At 38.0% G+C, this 23354-nt stretch overlaps 1 protein-coding gene across 2 annotated transcripts; it reads left to right on the top strand.

Moving 5' to 3' along the window:
• The first annotated feature begins 122 nt into the window (after window positions 1–122).
• ESCO1 (establishment of sister chromatid cohesion N-acetyltransferase 1) lies at window positions 123–21615 on the top strand. Of its 2 annotated transcripts, XM_060243912.1 has the most exons (11): window positions 123–226; window positions 2174–2276; window positions 2365–4562; window positions 6508–6631; window positions 10056–10122; window positions 11290–11401; window positions 13007–13138; window positions 17902–17991; window positions 19190–19330; window positions 20118–20305; window positions 20711–21615. In XM_060243912.1, the coding sequence occupies exons 3-11, from the start codon at window positions 2367–2369 to the stop codon at window positions 20856–20858; spliced, it is 3198 nt and encodes a 1065-aa protein (XP_060099895.1). In that variant the 5' UTR covers window positions 123–226; window positions 2174–2276; window positions 2365–2366; the 3' UTR covers window positions 20859–21615. The 2 variants fall into 2 exon arrangements, with proteins under 2 accessions (XP_060099895.1, XP_060099894.1); XM_060243911.1 differs by lacking the exon at window positions 123–226 and having other exon boundaries at window positions 2172–2272.
• Window positions 21616–23354: the final 1739 nt, after the last annotated feature.

Genomic DNA, 23354 nt, shown 5'->3' on the forward strand with positions numbered 1-23354 from the left:
TGACTGTAGCTCTTTGGACTGGTCAAAATACCCGGATGTGAAGCGGCGTTTTAGTCGCTTCCTTCTTTGCTCTTGTCTGCGATTAGGCGCCGGCCGGGTGACATGAGGAACCTGCGCGAGTGACTCGGAGGCAACTGCGAGGGCCGCGCGCCGAGCTGATTTTGTTCCCCTTCGCCCTGCCTGGTGTGAAAGAGGCTCAGTCTGCGGACCACCCTCCTCCAGAGAGGTAAATGCCAATTCTGTCGCTTTCCCTCCTCTTGAGGACGGGAGCGGAAACAAACAAAATAATTGCAAGAAATACTGCTGCGGCTTGGCCTTCCCCTCAGCTGCTTTTCCCTCCCTGGCCTTGAGCCTACGAAGTTGGCTTTGTTGAACGTGGGCAAGGAAATGGGGTTGGGTTGGCAACCTGCCCCATTTTCTCGACCTAAAATACACCCTTAGGGGGGAACAGAGACGCTGCTCGCGGTTCCAGCATTTCCTTCTCCCTGCCACGCAGCCCGTCTTTCCTAAAATTCCGGTCTTGTTTTGTGGCGTCTGAAACGGAGGTGTGCTGTAAGGTGATTCGATGTTCGAGGGCCTAATCCGATAAGTGGAATTGCCGCCCCTGTATGCGTTCTTGCCCTGTCTTGCAGGACGACCACACACTTTATATATAATTGCTGTGTGCGAACACTGATATTCAGTGCAGAATGTAAATTTTGGGTGGCATCCGCCTTTAGACACCCGGGTACAAGTGACTGAGCCAAACGTGTGTGCAGGTATTCAAAGATGTATGTGCTGTGCAGTTGAGATTCTCAAGTATATTTTAAAGATGTGTGTGCTGCATGTGCTTTGAAGTAAATTCTGATGTATATGCAGCCTTTGGGTTTGTGCTGTAAAACATGGATCTGCCCAATAGATTCACTATGCAGTAATTAGTAAGCTTGGGTGTGCTACTGGCCGGCCATGGATCTGGAAGCAGCAGCCAGTTCTGGCTTTGTGACAAGTATTGTGCGTGAATTTTTGAGGGACAATTTAAAATCTTGGGTATGTATCTGAAAGCATGATGTACAAGGGAGCCCTACAGCACACTAGAAAATAGTTAAGAAAAATGATTTTCTTAGTGTTTATGGTATTTTGTGGATTAGTATGAACTCCTGTGTATTGCATGTTAATGATTTCTTATAGGTAGAGTAGTGGCCAGAATATTAGAGTAGAACCACATCCCAATTTAATCATGAGAGTCATTGGGTGACCTTGGCTTATTTACTTTCCACTCTAACTTTGCTGTCATAAGAATAAAAGGGAGCCCACACTGAGCAAAGAAGACAGATGGAATAAAATTGTAATAAGGTAAACATAATAATTTCTTCATGATGCGGCTAGTCTTTGAAGAGACATAGGTTTCTGCCTTACAAACCTGGCCTTGTCTACAGGGTCTTGCAGGCATGGAAACCATGTACTGTCACAGGCTAAGGAATTTTCTTGCACTAGTTAGAAGGTTAAAATTCTATTTGCTGATGCTGTAGCAAGTATCGAACTGACTGTACAGAAAAAAATATTGCTTGTTTTCCCATGTGATTGCACATCAAATGCCTTCTTTCCAGTTGTCAAGCACAGCTAAGACTGTGTACCTTGTACTTGTGACAAATACCTAAATTATGTAAATTTGTACATATCTTTCTCTATTACACAAATTATTTGTCTTAGTCCAGGGAATTATGCAGAATACTGAAATACTTCTCCCTTGTAAGAGGGGATACTACGCCTTTGCTCTGGCTTCTGAAATTTTATTTGGCAGGTTTATCTTTGCACTTGAAATAAAGCAAAAACAAAATCTTAGATGATCAGGCTATGGAATTCTGACCCACTACCAAATTGTGCACTGTTTTGTAATATACAACTACATAATCATTCTGCTTAGTATTACGTGACTTGTAAAAGATTCTCTGCTTTTCATAGAAATTGAAGACTCATGCAAACTTCAATGCATTTTCTTGGAAGTAAATTCCATGAAGTGTAGTAATATGTAAGATGCAATGTTTAGGTTAAGTTAGGTTAATAATAAGCTTAAGTTAAGTCTTTGAAATTGTAGGAGTCAATATACATACAACTGAGTAGATGAAATTGGGACCTCTGTAAAAAAATTTCATTATTTTAGTTAGCTTGTTTTGTTCTTTTGTGTTGCCCTTAGGAGATATGTACTACTGTCTTTGGATGGAAATTGATAAGGAATGTATTTGACACAGCATATTTTTCTTCTGTTGGGACTTTCACTTATAACACGGTACCTGTAAGTAAGTCAGGTCATCATGTTAAACTTTATATTTTGGTAATCTGATAAGAGTCATGACTGGAGAAATGACTTAATGTTTGTGTTTTCAGAAATGGCAGCACAAAAAAGAAAATCTGTCCTAGTAGAACCCCCTGCTAAACAGAGAAAGCTGGATAGGAATAGCAAATTGGTTGCAACTAACAAAGAAAGAAAGTTGCTTGATGCCAAACATGTATCCAATAAAAAGGAAACATCAAGGAAAGAACTGAACAAAACAAAAAGGTCAACCACAAATAAAACCATTAAGAGGCCACCCGTTCAGTCTGTATGCGCCAAACAAACACAGAAATGCTCCAAGCTGCCTTCAGATGAATTAACAAAAAAACCTTGTAAAACACTATGTGTGAAAAGAATATCCTTCAAATCTTCAGTTAGATCTACAAAAACATCTGTGAAATCTTCCAAAATAAATCATGCTGGCTGTTTGGGCACCAGAAAGACTTCCACTAAGACAAGTTCTGGAGGGAAGGGGAGATCCATTGCCATCACAAATAAGACCTCTGTAGAAAGCAGGAGGCAAAAATTGAAGTCATCTATAGGTGTTAAAAAATGTTCTACTGAACTTCTTTGTAATCGGCATTCAGCACTGCATACTGCAACTTCTCATAAGAATCTGAATTCCCAAACAAAAGTAGCAAAGGAAAATTCCAAGAATGATAGAAATACTAAAACTGGTAAACTTCTGAAAAGCAGCAGTGCTAACTTAGAGGTCCAGAAAAATACTTTCACAAACAACTCTGATTCACAGAGCACTGTACGGACACGGGCTAACACCAGATATGACAAAAAACCTTGCAGATCTGATCACAGAATGCAGAGTTTTACAAGGTCAACAGTTAGTAATTCTAATGAAAATTCTGTCAAAATTAAGCAAGAAAAGTTCCTCAATTCCAGAAAAATAAAAGAAGCATCACTGGAGGCAGTACAGAACCTTCCTAACTTACGGCAGTGTGTTGCACATGATGAACATCAAACTAGAAGATCATTGAGATTGCAGAAGTTATCTGATGTGCCTAAAATGGCCTTATGTAGCAGAAAAATTAAAGAAGGAATTTCCTCTTCAGAGAAGCAGCATTCCCAAATGAAAAAACAGATATCACATATTAAAAAGGAAAAGCAGAAGTCTATAAAACCAAACATGGAACAAAACCCTGTGGAAAATGATGAATGTAAAAATAAAAGGAAAGAAAAAAATATTTTAGAGAAAATAAGTTCTTTGAAAGAAAAACATCATGAAGTGGATCCTAAACAGACTTACTTGACTACTTCTCAAGATAATCTCGGAGAATCAAAAAGTAATATTGACAGCAGTCTTCAAGAACCTATGAATGAACATGTCAATACAATTTCCTGCTCTGTGAAATCAACTGACGATATAGTAAGTAAAGAAAAAGAGTTGATACACAAAAATGGAAAAATCAGGGTAAAAGCAAAGAAAATTTTGCTGGCATCTCTGAGTTCAAAACCCACTCATCAATCAGAAGATGTGATGAAATCTAGAAAGATTAGTATTCTTGAGCTGTGTGAAGAAATTGCAGGTGAGATTGAATCAGACACAGTGGAAGTAAAAAGAGATTCTAATACTGAGTGTGGAAAAGAAGAAGAAAAAGATGCAGCAGTGGAGTTGGCACAAACTGCTATTATTCCTGATGAGGAAACTAATCAGAACTTTCAACACAAGCGCTTTTTCCCCAGCAAAAAAGGAATGTCTGTGAAATGCATTGTGAATGGCAGACATAGCACAACGAACAAGAACTCTAAGTGGACCAAAATAAAATTGACAAAGTCTAATCATGTGAACCAAAGTATCCCAAATTCCCTATGTACTCTGAAAAGTGATTTGTTAAATTGCAGTGTTCCAGAGGGTGAGCAAGAAACAGAAATGCACCTACCAGGAGTCCAAAGGAAACTGATACAGTCATGCCAAGGTAGTAACTCATCATATGAGCAGAAGAATGCAGTTTGTTTTGAAGGGTTCCAAGCTAAAGAGACAATGCCATGTCCTGGACAGATCACTATGCAGGCAACCAAAAATGGTGCATTGGAGGCAAAACGAATGCTAGAGCCAGCTGCAGATGAGGAAGTCCAGAGAAAATTGATACGATCATACCATAGCGGTAATTCATCATGTGAGCAGAACAATGCAGTTGGTTTTGAAAGGCTCCAAGCTAAAGAGACAAAGCCATGTCTTGGACAGGCAACCCAAAATGGTGTATTGGAGGCAAAGCCAGAGCCAACTCCAGATGAGGTAATAAATTTTAATACTGCTATATGGTGCTATATATATACTGCTATATATAACATCTTTGTTGTATTCTGTATATAACAGAATATTTAAACAGTAGTAATATTTAATGAGACATTTTAAGCAGTTATCATAGTGTAATCTGTTTAAAATGAAGTATTCTCTAATACTACTATTACTAATTATTATATAAGTAGGAATAAGGCCCATTGTGAGGAAAAATACAATGGACTCTAGAAAGAGGCTCTGGGCAAGTGCCTCCCCCCAGGTGCCTGTTTTCTGTAGGTGAACTGATCTAAGTTCAGTTTTCCATCTCCCCTCCTCCCTGCAGCCTCTACCTAGGAAAAGTATAGTCTTTTCTCCACAGTGTGGACCAAAGCAACTAACATCATTCTCCTCTTCCCCTTTTGATGTGCACAACAACCCTGTGAGGTAGGTTAATGTGAAAGTCTGTGACTGGTCTGAAATCACCCAGTCAGGTTCCACAGCAAGAGCCTGGGTCTGACAGACCCTGCTCTGAAGTGCTAACTCCTGTGCCACACTGGCTGCCATAAGGAGGCTGCTGTTGAATAGTAGCAAGCAGCCAGGCTTAGGGTAGCCAATCTCCAGATGGAGCCTGAAGATCTTCTAGTATCACCACTGAACTCCAGACAACAGATCTCTCTACCCCTGGGGAAAATAACTGCTTTGGAGGGTGGACTCTATGGCATTATAATCAGCTGAGGCTTCTCTCCTCTCCAAATCCTGCCCTCTTAAAGCTCCACTACAAAATCTCCAGGAATTACCCATCAACCTGGTACTGGCAGCCCTAATCAGGACTGGGCCCAATAAGTCCTCCCTCAAAGGTCTTTAGTGCTACCTTTCAGACCAGTAATCTCTCTCTGATAATGTTGTTGGTCTTAAACACAGGACTTTATTCTCTCTCTTTCTCTCTGGCTTTCCCTCCCCCTTCTTTTCTCCCTCCCCCTCTCTCTGTATCTGGGCTGCTGCCACAGGATGCCATTCCCCCCCCCCCCATCTCTGACTGTTTCCCTTCCAGAAGAGGAGGGGGAGGAGCCCACCAATTGAGAGAAGGTTTTCTCTGGCTCTTTCCTTCCTCCCTCCCTCAGCCAATTGAGGGAAGGCTGTCTCTGGCTCTTTCCCTCCTCCCTCCCTCAGTCAATTGAGAGAGGGCTTTCTTTTTCACCTCTGCAAAGCAGTGGCTCAATCCTTGTCTATCCTGGGGCTGGAGGGGAGGGGTTGCTCTCCATTAAGATTGAGCGACAGGTGGTTCAGTCAATAGGAGAGTATCTGATTCATGGCTAGTACCTCTGGAGAATTATGTTATAGGAAATATTCTGTAATTACTGAATTCTTAATGGTAGCAATCATGAGCAACATAGTATCCACTAGTGGGTTTCCTGACACCCATTCGTATCCTCTCCAAAGAGTCTATCTCCCAAAGCAGAGCAGATGCTTCAGAGGAATGCAGGAGGTATCAATTTTATACTTGCAGGAGAACTATTTCAACAACAGCGGCCCCATTGTATGGGGATACTTGGCTTTTTGTAATTCTCCCCCATGGCAGCCATTTTGTGATGGCAGCCATTCTTTTTTCCAAAAATTCTGAAAGCACTCACAAGGTCTACAGACTGAAGACTTCTGATCTGCAGCCTACCGCAACCTAATCACATTTTAATGTGAGTGTAAACAATTTACAGGGAAGCACCACAATGCAGTTATCTATTACAGAAAGTTTTCTGGAAAACGTATTGCCGCTTGATTCTTGCTGTTTTCTGTAATTCAGTCTTATGGCAATGACCTCTGTGTTCAGCACAGAATAAGAAGTCATAGGAATAGTTAACCTGAGCATTCTTTTTAGATCATTGTATTCTACCTGGCAGTATTAGTAGGTTGTCATATAGTGTGACAATTTAACTACAATTATATATTTTAACACTTTGTTTAGAGCTTTAATTTACACCTGGACACAAGTCCAGAAAGTACACCAGTGAAAATCACCATCGACAGTGAAGCTGCACCACCTCCAGCAAAACAAGCAAAAAAAGATACTGTAGAAAACAAACCTCAAGGTACATGTTAAAATGCAAGTCCATATATCTTCAGAATGTTTTAACTTCTGTGGGAAGGTCGTAGTGGTTGAATTCTATTTATGAAAGAAAAAAGTTCTGTTACATTACAGGGGAAGTGTGACAATTATTTACTTTATATATTTACTCTATGTATACCCCTGTTTTCTTCCCAGTGGCAAATTAACATGAGATAGATTAGGTTATGTGTCTCTGGCCCAGGCCTGTATCCAGGAATTGTTGTTTTTTTTTTTAGTGGGGGCAATTAAATTAAAGGAAAATTAAATTACTTTAGTGCCAGTCCAAGCACCCTTCGAAGTAGAGTGCTTTCGGGCAAAGCAGTACAAAACCGGAAAAGGGGGAGCGAGGTGAGCCATTCAGCCAGAGGACGAGAAAGGCAGCAGTGGTGATAAGGGGATCAAAGTGCCAGCAGGAGGGAGGAAGGACTCGCCACTGGTTGTGCCTCGCTGAGGGGTTGGCATGACCTTGCTGGATTGGTCTTCAGGCAGCCTCTCACCTGTACCCTGCTAGCCTACCTGGAAGAGCCACTAAAGACAAAGACACATGGAGAAAGGAGGAGGAGGCCTCAGAGCCCCACCACTGGGTCTGTGCTTCAGATAGGAAGATTATATGGGGATGCTGCAAATTTGATAGGAGGTGCTGCCCTCAGCCCCACCTCCGCTGGCTATGGCCCTGCACTGGCCCAAGGTCATCCAGATAGCTTCCATGGCAGAGCAGGGTTTCAAATCTGGGTCTCTCAGATCCCTGTCTGACACTCTTAACCACTACAACACACTGGTTTAGAGGATCATTTAAGTCACCATAATTAATCATTTGGAATAATAAAAACCAGTAGTCTGCAAATCAGCTTGTTCTTGGAATTTCATAGTTAATATCAGTGGTACGAAAAGGAACTGGTTTGCGGACAAGTGCCTGCACACAAATGTGTTTTTTTTAAGCAGACAATGTACAGATAAATAAAACTAAATTTGATAATTATTTTATATTACAAGTTTATCTGTGCTTAGTAGCTGCAGCTGTAGACCCATAGGCTTGAAAAGGTACAGTGAAACACCAAATCAAACTCTTTGCTTTAGCAGGTTAATGTCTGCTTAATCCATCCCTGACAGATGCCTGATTAGACTTGCGAATCTCCAAGTGAGGACACTTAACAGATTCTCTAAACGTCTTAATTCATTGTTGATATGCTCTTATATTTGGAAAGTATATTCTAACTTTTAATTCAATATACATTTTTGCATTGTTTTAAATATCTCCTGCCTCCGTCAAAAAGATAAAAGCTGATTTCTGAAACATCTGAAAAGTGCTAGTGTATTTTATGTTGCCTTTAGGACATGTGTGCACCAGCACATGATTCATCAAGACAAACCACAGAACCTAAGCAGAGGTGGAAAACCCTTTGTGTGTACACACACACAACCCAAGCAGATGGTAAAATGGGATTTATTGAGCTCCATATATAACATCCTATGTATGGCAAGCTGTGTCTAGTTTAGTGTGTCCTAGGTTGTACAGGTCTCCTCTAGAAAATACACCAAGCTCATTGATCTTTTCCCAATGGATTTGCCTTTGGACATTTGTAGCTATGTTCAGTTGTTGAGCTTTACTACCTGGAGCTGCTACAGTTTTCCAAATAAGAATTTCAGCTATTCTGTGAAGGGTAATACTGTTTTCCAACCAATACACATTAAAGTTGCATAAATCATCTGGGTTGCATGTTGTAATTTATAAATATTTGTTGGAAGTGCTTCTGTTCCATAAATATTCTCTACATTAATATTTGTTTATATGAACCATATACTTAACAATTGGTCTGCCCTGCCCATAGCTCTTGTAGGAGTTGTCCTTGAAAGGACAGCTTCTGGGAGAGCTCTCTCAGCCCCACCCCCACAGGGTGTCTGCTGTGGGGGAAGGAGATAAAGGAAATTGTAAACCGCTCTGAGATACTGATTCAGAGAGAAGGGCGGGGTATAAGTCTACGGTCTTCTTAATCCAGCTCACTTAAGGAAATACATAACTTTATATGATCCCATCCCTTGTTTAAGAAGGAATTGCTGGCTAATGCTTTTAGGATTCTTGGTTGAAAATCCTCCAGAGAAAAATACTGAATTTTTAAGTAGAAGCTAAAATGAATCTGAAGATCATTCAGGCACAGTACAACCTGGTTTACTTTAAGCCTTACTGCTCTTGACTCTTGGATTATTTTACAGTTACATTTATGATTATTTGGTTACTTTCTTGTACTTATATTAAATAAGTGATTTTAAAATTTTAGCCCACCAACAGTTAATGATAAAGGTTAAAAATTGAGATTAAAATTTTTTATAGTTCATAATACTAACATTAGACTCTAATCAATTCCTAAAGCAACAGTAGGACAGTACATTTCTTTCTGGAGAGCCAGTTTGGTGTAGTGGTTAAGTGTGCGGACTCTTATCTGGGAGAACCGGGTTTGATTCCCCACTCCTCCACTTGTACCTGCTGGAATGGCCTTGGGTCAGCCATAGCTCTGGCAGAGGTTGCCCTTGAAAGGGCAGCTGCTGGGAGAGCCCTCTCCAGCCCCACCCACCTCACAGGGTGTCTGTTGTGGGGGAGGAAGGGAAAGGAGATTGTGAGCCGCTCTGAGACTCTTCGGAGTGGGGGGCGGGATATAAATCCAATTTCTTCTTCTTCTTCTTCTTCTTCTTCTTCTTCTTCTTCTTCTTCTTCTTCTTCTTCTTCTTCTTCTTCTTCTTCTTCTTCCCTCTTCAACAGTTTTATTTACTTATAACCCACCTTTCTCACTGAGATTCATGGTAGATTACATGGTGTATAACAAGGTAATCAAATTGTACAAGAGTTCTAATAATTGCAATAGGACTAGGATTACAAATATTCGAAACTGCAAAAAAGTATCAGTTGTGATATGTCAAGTACTGCAGAAAATGGGATTACAACTGTAGAAAACAATGCAGTAAGAGCTCAAAATTAATACAAGTTGTACATCTGGTACAGACTCGTGCACATCTAAAAGGGTACATGAGTCTGTAGCAGATGTACTACTTGTATTAAAACTGTATTTACAAAGGTGGAGATTACACAGTGCTGAATTTTGCCAGAATTTCTGTTGGACAGTATTATGGATTCTTCTGTTTACTACATCTTCTGTGACTTTTGTCCTTGAGGGTCCTACAGCCCCCACAAAAGTTTTTTTTTGGTCTCAGAGGGCACCTTCCTACTTCTCAAGCTGGCTGAAAAGCTAGCAGGATCCATTCATAGAAGTAGAATTTGTTTCAGGTATTTAAGGGTTACTTCAAGTACATGTTCTGTTTTTTGTCTTCAGACTTACAGTGTCTTCTGTTTATTGTATGTACATGAATGAAGAGTATCAAGGCAGTAATAACATAACTTATTGATTAATTTTTAGTTCCTGCTCCCAAGCAGTTGGTTCGGACTCTGTTCACAAATAAATCCTCGGAGGCAGCTGAGAGCAGGTATAGTATTTTGGGAGGGTGGGGTTGGGATGCATGGTTTTGGTTTCTCCTTTAGTTCTTCAAATTAATGGATTTTAAATATCTACATGCCTATCTTATCTCAGTCAGTGGAATTCAAAGCCTGTTTCAACTATTTGTTGTAGGAATTTTTAAATAAAGGATGCAAGAACAGTACTTTCTCTCTTCACATTCTCACTTTAATGTTAGAAATTGAAATGAAGTGGTTTGCAGGCTAAATTGTCAGAAAGAAACTTCCTGGTCTCCCCTGACTGAAACCCTTGAAGAGATAGATCTCTGCCAAGACTAGAGGTTTTTCTGTATAGGTTGCTTTGCCATTCCTGTGAAAAGGCTGAGGTAGAGGTATATGTGTACACTGTTATGTGTTGGTGGAAAGTGCCTGATTTATGGTGAGTCTCTTGCCTTGAAAACCCTATGGAGTCACCCTATAGGATTTTCAAGGCAAGAGACAATCAGAGGTGGTTTGCCATTGCCTACGTTTGCAAGGCTGTACTGCACTTCCTTCATGGTCTCCCCATCCAAATACTAAGACAGACCAACCTTGCTTATCTTCCAAGATCTGACAGGGTTGGGATTGCGTGGGCCATCCAGGTCAGGGCATACACAATGCCCTGGTTTTCCTGGAGGCAGTTCTTTTTCGCTACAGATGCAATCCTAGTCTGCCAAATGAATGTGATATGTAAACATTTGCTGTTGCAAGTCATGCTTGCTTTTAAATAAAATTAATTGTGGTTGCTTTTTTATATAATTAAAGAGTTTTTGATATAGTTATTGGTAATTAAAATTGGTTTTAGTTACTTTGCTTTAATTATTTGTTGATGTTACTTATAGTCTGCCTTTCTCACTGAGACTCAAGGTGAATTACACTCTGTAAATTGATGTAGTCAGCACGATGGGATATAAGCAATGTAATAGAATTAGGATTTTAGAAAACTGAAATAAAGCTTAAGTTTCAACATGACATATTAAACAATGCAGAAATGTCATAATTGGATAATGAATTCAGCAACAGGTACTATATATCTGTTACATAGTATTATAGTCCACAGTCTCTTTCCATTAATGTTTTATATTTTGCAAGCTAAACATTTGCAAAGAACAGTTATAATACTGAACTATGAATCCCATGCATTTTTTTTATATTTAAAGGACATGCTTGGCAAAGACATCCTTGTCAAAATGTGATGGTTTCCATTCCTCAGAAGAACATATTCAAAAACTAAGAGAAGCATCAAAAGATGGTGATAAGCAGCTAATCATAGTGAGTGTGTGCATTCTAAATTTTAAGCTTTCTGCTCATTATTTTAAGCAAAATATCTTTAAAATGTGCCTTTATCTTTGTGTTCATAAAACATTTTTTTTAAAATGGGGAAGGCAGTTGGCTATATGGCAAGTGAAGGCAGTTTAGAGTCTATCAACTTTGAAAAGGGATAAATGAATTCTTAAAATAGGTTGTTGTATCAAGGGAGGTATTCTCTTCACAGTGATTATTTATATGATAAAGAGATTGTTTCAGTACTGAAACTTTGCATCATTATGCAGCTGTTGTGTCTTCTCTTCATATAATCTCTGGTTTTAGCTATATGTTTAGGACATTACTCTTTAATAACAAAAATAACACCACAACTATAAGGGGGCATAAGCTTCCGTAAACAGTAAATTATGTGCATTAGTCTTCTTACAGCCAATAGAGTGTGTGTACACTTGGGATTTTCTGAATCTTCTTGCCACAGCAGATCCCAGTACCAAGCATCCAGTAAGTATAAAAGAGTGTTTGGCAACAGGAGCTGCTGCATTCTCAGCTAAAGGGAAAAATCCCAATAATTCAAATGTATCTACCAACTGCCTCCCTTCATGTCTTACTCCTCAGGATGGCAGCCAAGGAACTTATGCTATAGAATTTCGTAAGGTTCATGATCTGCGCTTGCTTTCTTAATAGATGTGTGCATTATGTTATGGCTCTTGTCGTCTTTAAGAAACCACCAGTTGTAAATACATACATCTGTCAAGCCCAGTCTAAACATTGTCATACTCTAGTCTAGTGTGATCAAGAAACAAAACCCAGGATGGGCTATACATGTGAAGGGGTGCAGAGAAGCTTTTTTCCATATAGAAATGAATGGTATCTACTTACATGGGAGAAATGACAGTGTTGCCCTTGGGAACCCTGAACTAGAGAGAGAGAGAAGCCTCTCTCGTGGCTTCGTGCCCACATTCAAATTCTTTGTGTCTAAAATAGATATCCTGGCCACCCATAATAGCTATTGGCTTTTAAATATGTGAATGAAAGATGGAAAGCAAACATCTTTTAGTTGAGGTGGGATGCCTGTGAAAATCTATACTTTAATTATGAGAAACATAACTTTTACTTACCTTGCTCCATTCCTGATCAGGGTGACTTTCTATGCACTGGTAGTGTTTAGAGAATTTCTCCTCAGGATCAGGGAACCCTATGTGTGTATTTGTGTATCATATTTATGTACCTGAAATCTGGCTTCTCTGAGGACTCATGTTAATGGAGGGTACCAGATGTAAGACTTCTCTATCCCTTGCCCCAGGATTTTTGAACTGATTTCACTAGCCAAGGCAGCTGTAGGATCTGGAACAGTATACCATCCCTCCCTACCTGTTATAAATAAGGAATGAAGGATCTTGTTTAACGGATGTTTGTTTGTTGCTACTGGAGTTGCTAGTGTAGTTATGGGGCTGGAGCACTTGACCAGAGCACTTGAAGTTTATTCTCAGCCATGATACTTAAAAAAAAATCCTTAGTAGCAACATGAAATTGCAAATGTTCATATTCTTTTAGCCTCTTTATTTAGATAAATCTTTTGTATAGCATAAGCAATATGTTTCTTTTACTTAGGATGCAGGGCAAAAAAGGTTTGGAGCCATTTCCTGCAGTATTTGTGGAATGCTTTATACTGCTTCAAATCCTGAGGATGAAACACATCATCTTCTTTTCCACAATCAGTTTATAAGTGCTGTAAAATATGTGGTAAGATGACCGCATTTCTTTTATAAAACCAAGAATTTGGTGGGGGGGGGAATGTTTTGCTATATTTATCAATTAGAATTCTTCTGGATGTTGATTATGTTTCATTTAACAAACATTTTTATAAAAGTCAGATCTGTTTAAAAATGTCTTTGGAAGTTAGTCAGTTATGAATACACTGTTTATGCATTTTTTACCTGTCTTGATATTTTTTTCCTTTAAAGTTGTCTTACAGTATAGCTTAATACTCAGCATTTGACATAAAGTTGGACATTGGTTTCTTTACAATGCCATGAATAGTGATCACCATTTACATTTAAAATGTAAACAGAAATTAAATGGGGCACACTTTCGATATAACTTTTAAAATATATTTGCATATAAAATTGCTAATTTAGAATATCAAGCTTTGTACAGGATCTTATACTATACAAAGCTGATCTCCCCTACTAACTGAAATAAGAATTAATGACATTAGTTTTCTTTATCACATGTTACCTTCCTTATTCTGCATTGGCATTGGTAAGACCTCCAGGAGAACTGAACTAAACTCATTAAGCCACTTCATTTGTGTATCACACAGAAATTCCGTCTTCAGAATTTCATGAGGTACTATTCAAAATGCTGAAAATTTTTTGAAAGGAATTCTCACATGTTGCAACTTTCCTCCTTTTAAATTTGGCAGTCTGAGTAGTATCCCACATATTCCAAAATGGCTTGTCTGTCATATATTGGTTACTTACACACAGTGCAGTCAACCTAGATATTTTAAAGCATGTTTTGAGCTTTTATTTTTATTTTTCCTGAAAATATTTGTGTAGCTTGATGATCAATATTAGCAATTAAACTCTTCTATGACTAATCGGCTCCCCTATGTAAACACAGAGTATTTTTAGCACTGGGGACTGAGATAAACAGGGCCTAAACATGAGAGGTTGAGAGTTCTGTGTTTCATTACATCCCTTATTTTTTTCTGATTTAATGCTGGCACTTATATAGTGTTTTTAGCAGGTGTTTGGCACATTCATTATCACACTAATCCTTTCAACAGCCCTATAAAGCATGTCATTATACATATTGCAGCTACAGGGGGTTTGCTTAAAGCTTGCCTAAAATCATGGCTTTGGTAGGGTTTGAGTAAGAAAACATCCAGCTTTAATATGAAGCATTAGATTAGAATTGATAGAAAAAAGTTCCTGATGCTGAGATATGGGCAGCAGAGAAATTCTACACAGAAAAATCTAGTTCTTTGTAAGAATAGGAAAATTATCCTTTCTGTACAGTAATTGGCATTTTTTTCTTCTTGTTTCTCTTTAGAGCTCCACTAGAACTGGCAAGCTTTCCTGTTTGCCCCAAGCAGTTGGTGCCGGTGCATTTTTATAGAGCCACGGTGTGGAGACTGATTACCCAATCTCCTTTGTAATTTCTAAAGACATTTGAAATACTATACAAAATGAGAGAGAAAGTGCTACACCGGCATATATTGTATTTTACCTAAATGTAGAGTAAACTAGGCACAACAGTAATTTTAACCTATATTGTATCTTTTATAAGACACCTCAGAAGTTTAAATAGAGAATAAGTTTTTTAAAGAAGTAAAATAAATTAGTACCTGGAGATGAGGAACAGAAGGGGTTTATTTTTCCTGTGACAGCCAGTTCAGACTGAATCAGAATAGTCTGTTCGTAGTCGTTCCTTCCATCTGAGTTTTATTCTCACTTCAGTTGTTGGCTATATTGCTGATTAGAAACCAGCAGCAGCACTGTTATCAAGATGTCCACACTCAATGTGCTTAGCAGGAGGTGGAGAGGAGCTATGGAAGCAAACAGCTGAACTATAAGAAATATTCTCTCCAGTTCTCTCTGAGAGAAAGGATTTTGTGCTTGGACTTAAGGTGTGGTCTTAGGGAAGTTTTCTTTGCATCTTCAAATTTCCATCTAGTTTTTTACATTTCTGTCATGATTTTGTTGTGTAACCATGAGTAAGTCAGAGCTAGTTTACTTATTAACCTGAATGAGTGCAATAACTTATCTTCCATCTCCATGGACAACAATTCTATAGCTGAACCTGTAAAATCCAGTGGTACTGTTACCACTGACGGAAAAGGATGTGAACCTGTGCAGGAAATTTTCTATCATTGACTTTGCAATCCAGAACTATAATAACTAAAACCACAAATGCACATATCATTTATAAATGTTCTCAAAACATTTTAATATTCATTTTCCTTGTCCTTTGAGTGAAGCTTGGTAAACAATCTGGACGTTGATTCTTGCAAATATATATATATATATATATATATATATATATATATATATATATATATATATATATATATATATATATATATATATATATATATATATATTTCATGCAGTACTGGAGGAAAATAATTGTCTCTAATAAAAATCCTTCTCATCATTTTTAAGATTCATGATCAGATTCCCAATATTGATTGAAGGTTTAATTAAAAGTTTTAAGGTTTAATTAAAAGTTTTAAGAATGAGTTTCTCACTACAGTATCATCTACAGCGCAATCATATTTAGTCATCTAATGCCCTAGGGCTGTTTTTAGATTGTTTTTAATCCTGTTGTAACTATTTAAACCTATTTTTTGTATATTACAGTCACTACATTTGTTGAGTTGACTTGGGTAACCGGCCCTGAGCCCAATTGTGGGCAGGGTGGAATATAAATCAAACAAAAATAAGTATTTTGTGAGCTGTATAGATTTGCTCAAGTATAATTAAGGTGTCCTTTCCTATTAGATCTTCTGCACAAGTGTTCAGAAGTTGACAATACAGTAGTAGTAGAACCACTCATTTACAAAGTGTTGGAGCATATGGATGAATGGGATTGGGACAGGTGAAAGAAATATGGATGAGTAGCCAAAATGTGGAGTGGTTAGAGCATCAGTTTACTTTGATGAAAATGAATTGCTTTGGATTAGATCTCTGAAATGTGAACTTTGCAGTTTCCATATAAGGCTACAGTGCCCTGCTCCCACCCGTCCATGGCATCTCACTGTTCCCCTGACTTTCAGGTGCAGGTTTTGAGAAGCTGGTGTAGGAGACTGCAGGGGGAAGCAGAAAAAATTCCTTCTACAAGTTTGCTGTAGGATCCAACTTGTATATATATGTTGGATTCTCACAAAGGCTTAATGGGTTGTATTCTTCATGTAAGCAAAGGGAATTTAGTTTTTATGTCATTTTTGTTTTGCATAACAGCTTGTCTGGCTTAAATCCAAGGCTCTTTCTTATGTAGCAGGAGTCTTTCCATTTCAAACAGAATCCAGCATTTTACTTAATTTTCAATTAGAAGAAGGCTGTGAAAGTAACAAGCAATCAAACAGAGCATGGATTCACATAAGCATAGTTTAGTTTTCAGATGATATGGCTTTTATGCATCCATCATCCTGCAAATATTAATTTGAACCGAAGAGTTTTAAATTGTTGCTTCAGTTTTTAACTTTCCAGTCTTGTGCACGCTGAAGTAAGCCATGTTGATTTCTGTAGGACTTAATCCCAAATCATATATGCATAGGTTTGCAGCCTTAAATTATACAAATTCCTATTTTTTTAGAAAACACGATAAAAGAACTTAAAGAAGAACACATACTAGTATATTTGAGAGAATTAAAAAAAATACTTGTGGCTTCTAAAACTGCCTTCTGAATTGGGTGGGATAGAAATCCAAATATATTGATGAAATGTAATCTTGTTATGCTATTGTAGACCATTTAAAAGGTCTTTATCTGATTGGATGGTAGTATCCCTTCAGTGTCTTCTCTTGAAAATGAGTACTGAAGCAGTTTGTACCGCAGTCAATGAGCTATGAGATGAACTTTTTAAAATCATAGGGATATCTAGAGACAGAATAGCTTAAAGTAAGTTCCCCTCCTGCCAGCCTCTAAGTTTATGCTTACAGTATAGGTAATCCTAGTGAAGTGTTTGTTTGTTCTTTCTATAAACACTACTTTCAGTATTCTTTCTGACCAGCAAAAACTCTTAACTTCCAGATAAGTCCCATCTTAATAGACTTAAGTGGCTTTTTGTTTTGTTTTTCCATGCAGGTACAGCTCATTAATCACCATCAGTGTGGATCTGAAGAAGAGTTAATTACCTCTTTTTGAGTATGTTTAACTTCAGATACACACCACATAGCAGCTTTCCCCATTAGGTTCTTAGAAGGTAGTTACTATATTATTTTATAGTCTCATTTTGTGACTATGATAGTTATAACCAGTGACCAAATATATTATTTATATTTTGAACACTGCATGCCAGTCAATTTGTTGAAAACCTCCTGGAGGTCTTTTGCATGCCAGTACTTCAAGATGTATATACTTTATATTTGTGGAGGTAACTATGTTAAAGAAACAACAATTGAAAACATCTGACTGTTTACAGAAGGGTAGGTATACACATACACATATACCTTAATGCCTGCATATTCTCTATTACTGCTTGGAAAATTGGCTCATTTAATAAACTAGGTTGCTAATTTTAATTTAACCTGTGGTGAAATTATTCAAAACAAAACATAAGAATTTTAAACATTAAAAATGTCCATAAAATAACTTGCTGCCTTTCTGTGTTTCATAAAGTTGTTTTCTGTCTGCTCATACAAATAAAAGTTTATTCAGCTTTTTGCCTACAAAATAGAAATAGATTATTTTATAATCACTTTAAATGAAAGAGACATAATTGTGAGCAATGGGTTATTCAATATATGTTTAGTCAAATATTTATTATGTGTTTTTATAGGGCTGGAAAAAAGAAAGGATTTTGGCCGAGTATCCTGATGGCAAGATGATAATGGTACTTCCTGATGATCCAAAGTATGCCCTGAGAAAGGTAACAACTACTTCTAAAGCAGTATATTTTATCCTTGGTTATGCATTCCAGAAAATAGATATTTCTCACTAGTACAGGAGCACTGGATTGGTAGGTCATTTTTAATTCCAGGGGTGCTTCTTGGGTTAATCGCTTGGAGAGGAATTCTGTGTACACTTCATCTTAAATATTTGAAACCTACAACTTGGTCAACAAAGTTTAACTGCAGTCAGAAAAATCAGTTAGTGGTAATGTCATCTTTGTGGTGCACAGTTATCTTTGGATTTTTATATGAGCCAGATAAAATCATGTACACATATAAAATTTGAATTTGTGAATGCCTGTCAGCATTTTAGAGCCTTAACTGTTTTCTCACCCACATGGAAAAAAGACAAACCTAATATGCATGAATGGTCAGGTTGTTATAAAAATGTTGCAACTGACAAAAGTTGTGTAACTGAATAGGAGTAGAGAATTCAAGATAGACAGTGGAGGTAACCACTAAGGATGGGCACAAACCAACTCATGAACTAAAGTTCATGACACATTTTGGCCAGTTCGTGAAGCAATGTTTGTATTGTGTTGTCATGAATTGCCACAAACTTCTACCACGGTTCGTGGGCAGTCTGTGAATGGCTACATTTTGCATACAGTCAGTCTCTGATCAATCAACTTGTTTTCTGCACGTCCCAGCAACAGCGGGAGCAGAATTCTCCAGCCTTGGAAACACCAATAGGGTGTCTCCAAAGCTTAACAGGCACTGCTGGCTGCCAATAGCAGAGTTCCCGTTTTGCTCAATTGGGCCGGAAAAGTGTATATACTCAAGCTCAATTCTGCACACTCTCCTTTGTTGGCTGCTTAGTTACAGAGAGACTCTATTTGAGAGGCAGGGAATTTGTAGAAAGCAGAAAACTTTAGCGGAGCACATTCATTTCTTTTTCAATCAGGATTTTTTCCTGATTGTGAATACACCTCTCCCCAGCTGGAGTTTGTGTGGGTGGCGTCATGGCTCTGAGCCACTTTGCCTCTCAGCTCACACTGAGCAGACGGGTTAGCTACTGGGTTTCTCAGCTGAGAACCCAGATGGGGTTTGTGTGTGTGGATGATGTCATGGCTGTGATTCATCTTGCCTTTCAGCTCACACTGAGCAGAAAGGTTGGCTACTAAAAAATGAACTATTTGCACTGTTGGGTATAATTCTACTCTTTTTTTTTGGCAGGTTGAGGAGATTAGAGAGATGGTAGATAATGATCTTGGATTTCAGCAAGCTCCTCTTACATGTTCCAGAGCAAAGACACTCTTATTTATTTCAAATGATAAAAAAGTTGCTGGCTGTTTAATTGCAGAGCATATTCAGTGGGTAAGTAGGGTGTTGTCCATAACAACTATAATTTTGATCTTTTGCCCTTTTATGTATTGAAGAGCTCTGTGGTACTCTGCATGTTTTCATTTCCTACTGTGAAGAGCAGAACTGTGATGAATTGTAAATGCCCACCTTTCTGGATCCAGCAGCTGATTCTAATTGGCTAAGAATGTTCCAGACCATTGCTTGACTCAGGAGGCTGGGATCCTTTGTACAGCAGGCATTGTAATCAGTTTCATTCCTTACATGTTAGTGAGGTTGCTTAGTCTACAGCTTTTTAACTTTCTGCTTGCAACAGCCTTTTAGGGGCCCTCCCATGAATGGAATGATTTGAATCAGTCACTCAGCTATTGAGTGACCAGATTGTAGGGGGCAGTGTTCCCTTAACCTGGAAAAATCTGAAGTGGAGCCTTGAAGATTACACCAGCTGTACATAGGTCAAACATATTCTGGGTAAAAAATAGCTGGTATACAGTCTAAGTTTAGAAAACTACATTGCGTAAAACTGATACAGACTTGTTTCTCAAAGTATTTAGCAGCAGATTGCGTAGTTCCACTTCAGTTAGAGACATAAAAGCTTCCAATTTCTGCTTCTGTTCCTGCTAAGCAAAGTAATAAAAATGTGATAGCAGGGGGTGGGGGGATGTGCAGTGTTCTAGATGGAAAATAATCCTAGGGAAAACTTGAACAGGAATATTTCATAACGCATAAGGTCATCTTGCACAAGCAGTTTTACATCACTTTGCAAGGAGAAAGTATGCTAAAACTAAGATTCTTTCACTAGGGTTATAGAGTTATAGAAGAAAAGATCCCAGATGGTGGTTCTGAAAATGAGAAGGTCATCTTTGAAAGGCAGAAAGCTTGGTGCTGCTCAACATCTCCTGAGCCTGCTATATGTGGCATTAGTCGCATTTGGGTATTTAGCCTGATGCGAAGGAAGAAAATAGCTTCTCGAATGTTAGAATGCCTTAGGTAAGCAAATTTGCAGTATTTGCATGGGCGGTGTTTAATCCAAGATGCACGTGTTCTCTTAATACTTAACATTTATATAGTATTTTAGGATATTCAAAGCATTTTGTGTTATCAAGATTCACCAGGAAAGATAAGCTGTGGAAACTTTTTCAGTGTTAGAAGACTTCTTGTTTAATCAGGGTTATAGGAGTCCTGTTAGCAAAGGTTTATTATTTAGAAGATGTGCTAGTTGCACAAAGAGAAACTGCAGACTTATTTTGTTGTTTGAGAAGTATTAAATGATCTTTATACAGAAGAAATATTTGTATATGGAGTACCTTCTTAATGTGTATTTTTAATCAGAAGTATAGCTGCTTCTTATAATTTCCCTTGCAACTTCTTTATTTTTTTTGTGTCTTTAAACAGGAGTAACTTTATATATGGGTCATATTTGAGCAAAGAAGAAATTGCTTTTTCCGATCCCACTCCTGATGGAAAACTCTTTGCGACGCAGTACTGTGGTACTAGCCAATTTCTGGTATACAACTTTCTCAGTGGACAGCAATCTGCTTGAAGTGTAAAAGCTTTAGAGCAAGCTGTAACAAGAAACTGTTGTCAATTTATTTGCCTGGCTGCAGATTTTGACCAAGAGAATGGGACACTTTTATTAGCAGCGAACTCAGGACTAGTAACAACCAAAAGGTTGTGCTTTGTATTTTATTACAAGTGTAAACATTACAAAACTAGGATAATTTTTAAAAGATATTTTTATAAACATTTTATGTATTACCTAGTTTAGTCATGTTTACATGCAGCAGAATTGTTCATAGTGGACTGTCAACTAGTGCAAGAGCTGTGATCGCCTTAAAGTATTTTTTGAAGTTCACAATGTAGTCATATACCAAGGCAGTGAATGTTGCTTCTGATGATAGCTAATGTGTATGACAGTGAAAGCATCAAATGTTCAAGAAGGGCTTGCACATCAATAAAGGCATTCTATAACAGATACAATTACGTTTCAATAGTTACCTTGAACTTTGCTGTTAAGAAAGAGCTAGTTCAACCTTACAAAAGAATAGTTTCTGTGGCTTCAGCAACAGCACACTGGGTATGGATCTTCATTAGTGGACTTCATTTTGATACTTTAATCTGAATCCCTCAACTTTCAGAGGGAGCATATATGTTGAATAACTATTGTGGCCTTTCTTGACCTGTATATAATGTAGATGAAATAAACTATTTGATAACCTTTAAAATGATGTACTAATACTAAATGCATTCAAGCATTTCCTTTGATATGGTTGAATATTAAAAGTTGATTGAAATACTAATCTGATTTTTATAGCAAAATTATGAATTTATGTGATCAAAGTACACTAATATCAGTGGAAACATTTACTATGTAAGATGGACCTTTCTGAACAAGATCAAAGACTCGTATAGTACAATATACAAAAATGCAAAGAGCACACTTATAATGCCACTGCTGCATTTTTTTTGTATCATGTGTGTGTGTGACTTTGGTTAACTGAACTGTTAATCTTCTAAATCAGCAGTGAGCACTTTCTGCAAACAAAAAAAAAAAGAGTAGTTGGTTGGAAAATGAGACATCACACTTTCATTGGAATTTGAAATGCAGGAGACTGATTCAGTCTTCTACACTAGAGTGCTGTAGGCAAATGTAGGAAAATGGAACAAACTACTCTTTTCCAACTTATTTGCAGCTGAAAAGATGCACAGTGTACTCAAACACGGTTGTTTGTTTTTGGTAGAAGACATATCTTTTCTTCCCACAGGAGTATTGTAGAATTTCTCTCCTGCACAGGATTTAATGAAGGCAAGACTCTGAAAAATGAGGTTATCTTTGGGTGGAGCTGCATCTTTTATGTACTCTTGCTGGTCTATTTTGAGCTCTCTAAAATAGAGCACTGATCGATTGTTTTATTCCACACCGCTGTAGTACACCCTAAGAGCTGGGTCTGCTAGTGTTTTGTTGTTGGATAGATGGTCGGGTATTGACTTTATGTAATTGTCAAGAAAACTGTCAGAATTTCCTAACCTGGTTATATTAAAATATCAAACCAGTGGCAGACATGAGTAATATTTGTCACTGAATAGTGCCACTTCAAACTGAAAGGGTTTCTTAAATCTAAATGGCCCTTCATGTTAAAATTAAGCTTAATATGCAGGAAGAATAGGTTTTATTTTTTAAAAGTATGAAGATCTTATTAGTAGCTTTATTTAAATATTATATATATATATATATATATATATATATATATATATATATATATACACATACATGTTGGAGACCCAAAAGACTTTTGGGGCGGGAGGTTTCCATCATCCATCCCCTTCACTGGCTTGCCAGTCTGCCCCATTGACTGACTTTTCCTTTGCCCACATGCCTTCACAGTTTATGCAGAGATCTGAGTGTGGTGGCTTCTTCCACTCCCAGCCTGGCTGCTTGCATTGTAGCCTCTCTGCAGTTCACATGGTAGTAGGGCAATGGCAGTTTCTGCTACTCCACCTGCCATGGCATCCACCAGATGATGCTGGACCAATGCAGTCTGTGCAAGCACAAACCATACTCCTCTATGGGGGTATTTAAATCCTTCCCCCTTTTTAACTCTAGGTTTTCCTGCACACCTGGGGGCAAACCCAAGTTTGTGGAAACTCTATGGCTTTGATCTGGATTTAAATAGCTGCAGATGGGTCCCTATTCAGAACTAGATATGTTGATAAGCAGCAGCCTCATTTGGATATTAGTGGAACATACTGAATGTTCCATTGGAATGAAAAATTTACTTGAATTGGATGCAATTTTCACCTTCAGTCCCACCCACTCCCAATTTCTTTTCAGTGTACTGAAATTTAGGATAACTCTATACTGTAGCAGAAGTGTTTGAAACCATAAGCCATAAAATGGTTAGCGTAATATAATTTGAGTTTGAAAAGAACTGATATTTTGCAATGGTGTATATAGGCTTGATATAGAGCAGGGTTTCCCAAACTTTTCTTTCCTGTGGCCCGGTTATTTTTACACTTCTCCTTCGTGGCCCACTAAAAT

Source organism: Heteronotia binoei, chromosome 7, assembly GCF_032191835.1.
Source record: "Heteronotia binoei isolate CCM8104 ecotype False Entrance Well chromosome 7, APGP_CSIRO_Hbin_v1, whole genome shotgun sequence".
Lineage (NCBI taxonomy): Eukaryota > Metazoa > Chordata > Lepidosauria > Squamata > Gekkonidae > Heteronotia > Heteronotia binoei.

Coding starts and splice junctions, on each gene's coding strand:
- ESCO1 (XM_060243912.1), top strand. CDS start 2,367: ATGGCAGCACAAAAAAGAAAATCTGTCCTAGTAGAACCCCCTGCTAAA. Junction 6,632..10,055: donor TGTAGAAAACAAACCTCAAG/GTACATGTTAAA, acceptor ATTAATTTTTAG/TTCCTGCTCCCAAGCAGTTG. Junction 11,402..13,006: donor GTGATAAGCAGCTAATCATA/GTGAGTGTGTGC, acceptor TCTTTTACTTAG/GATGCAGGGCAAAAAAGGTT.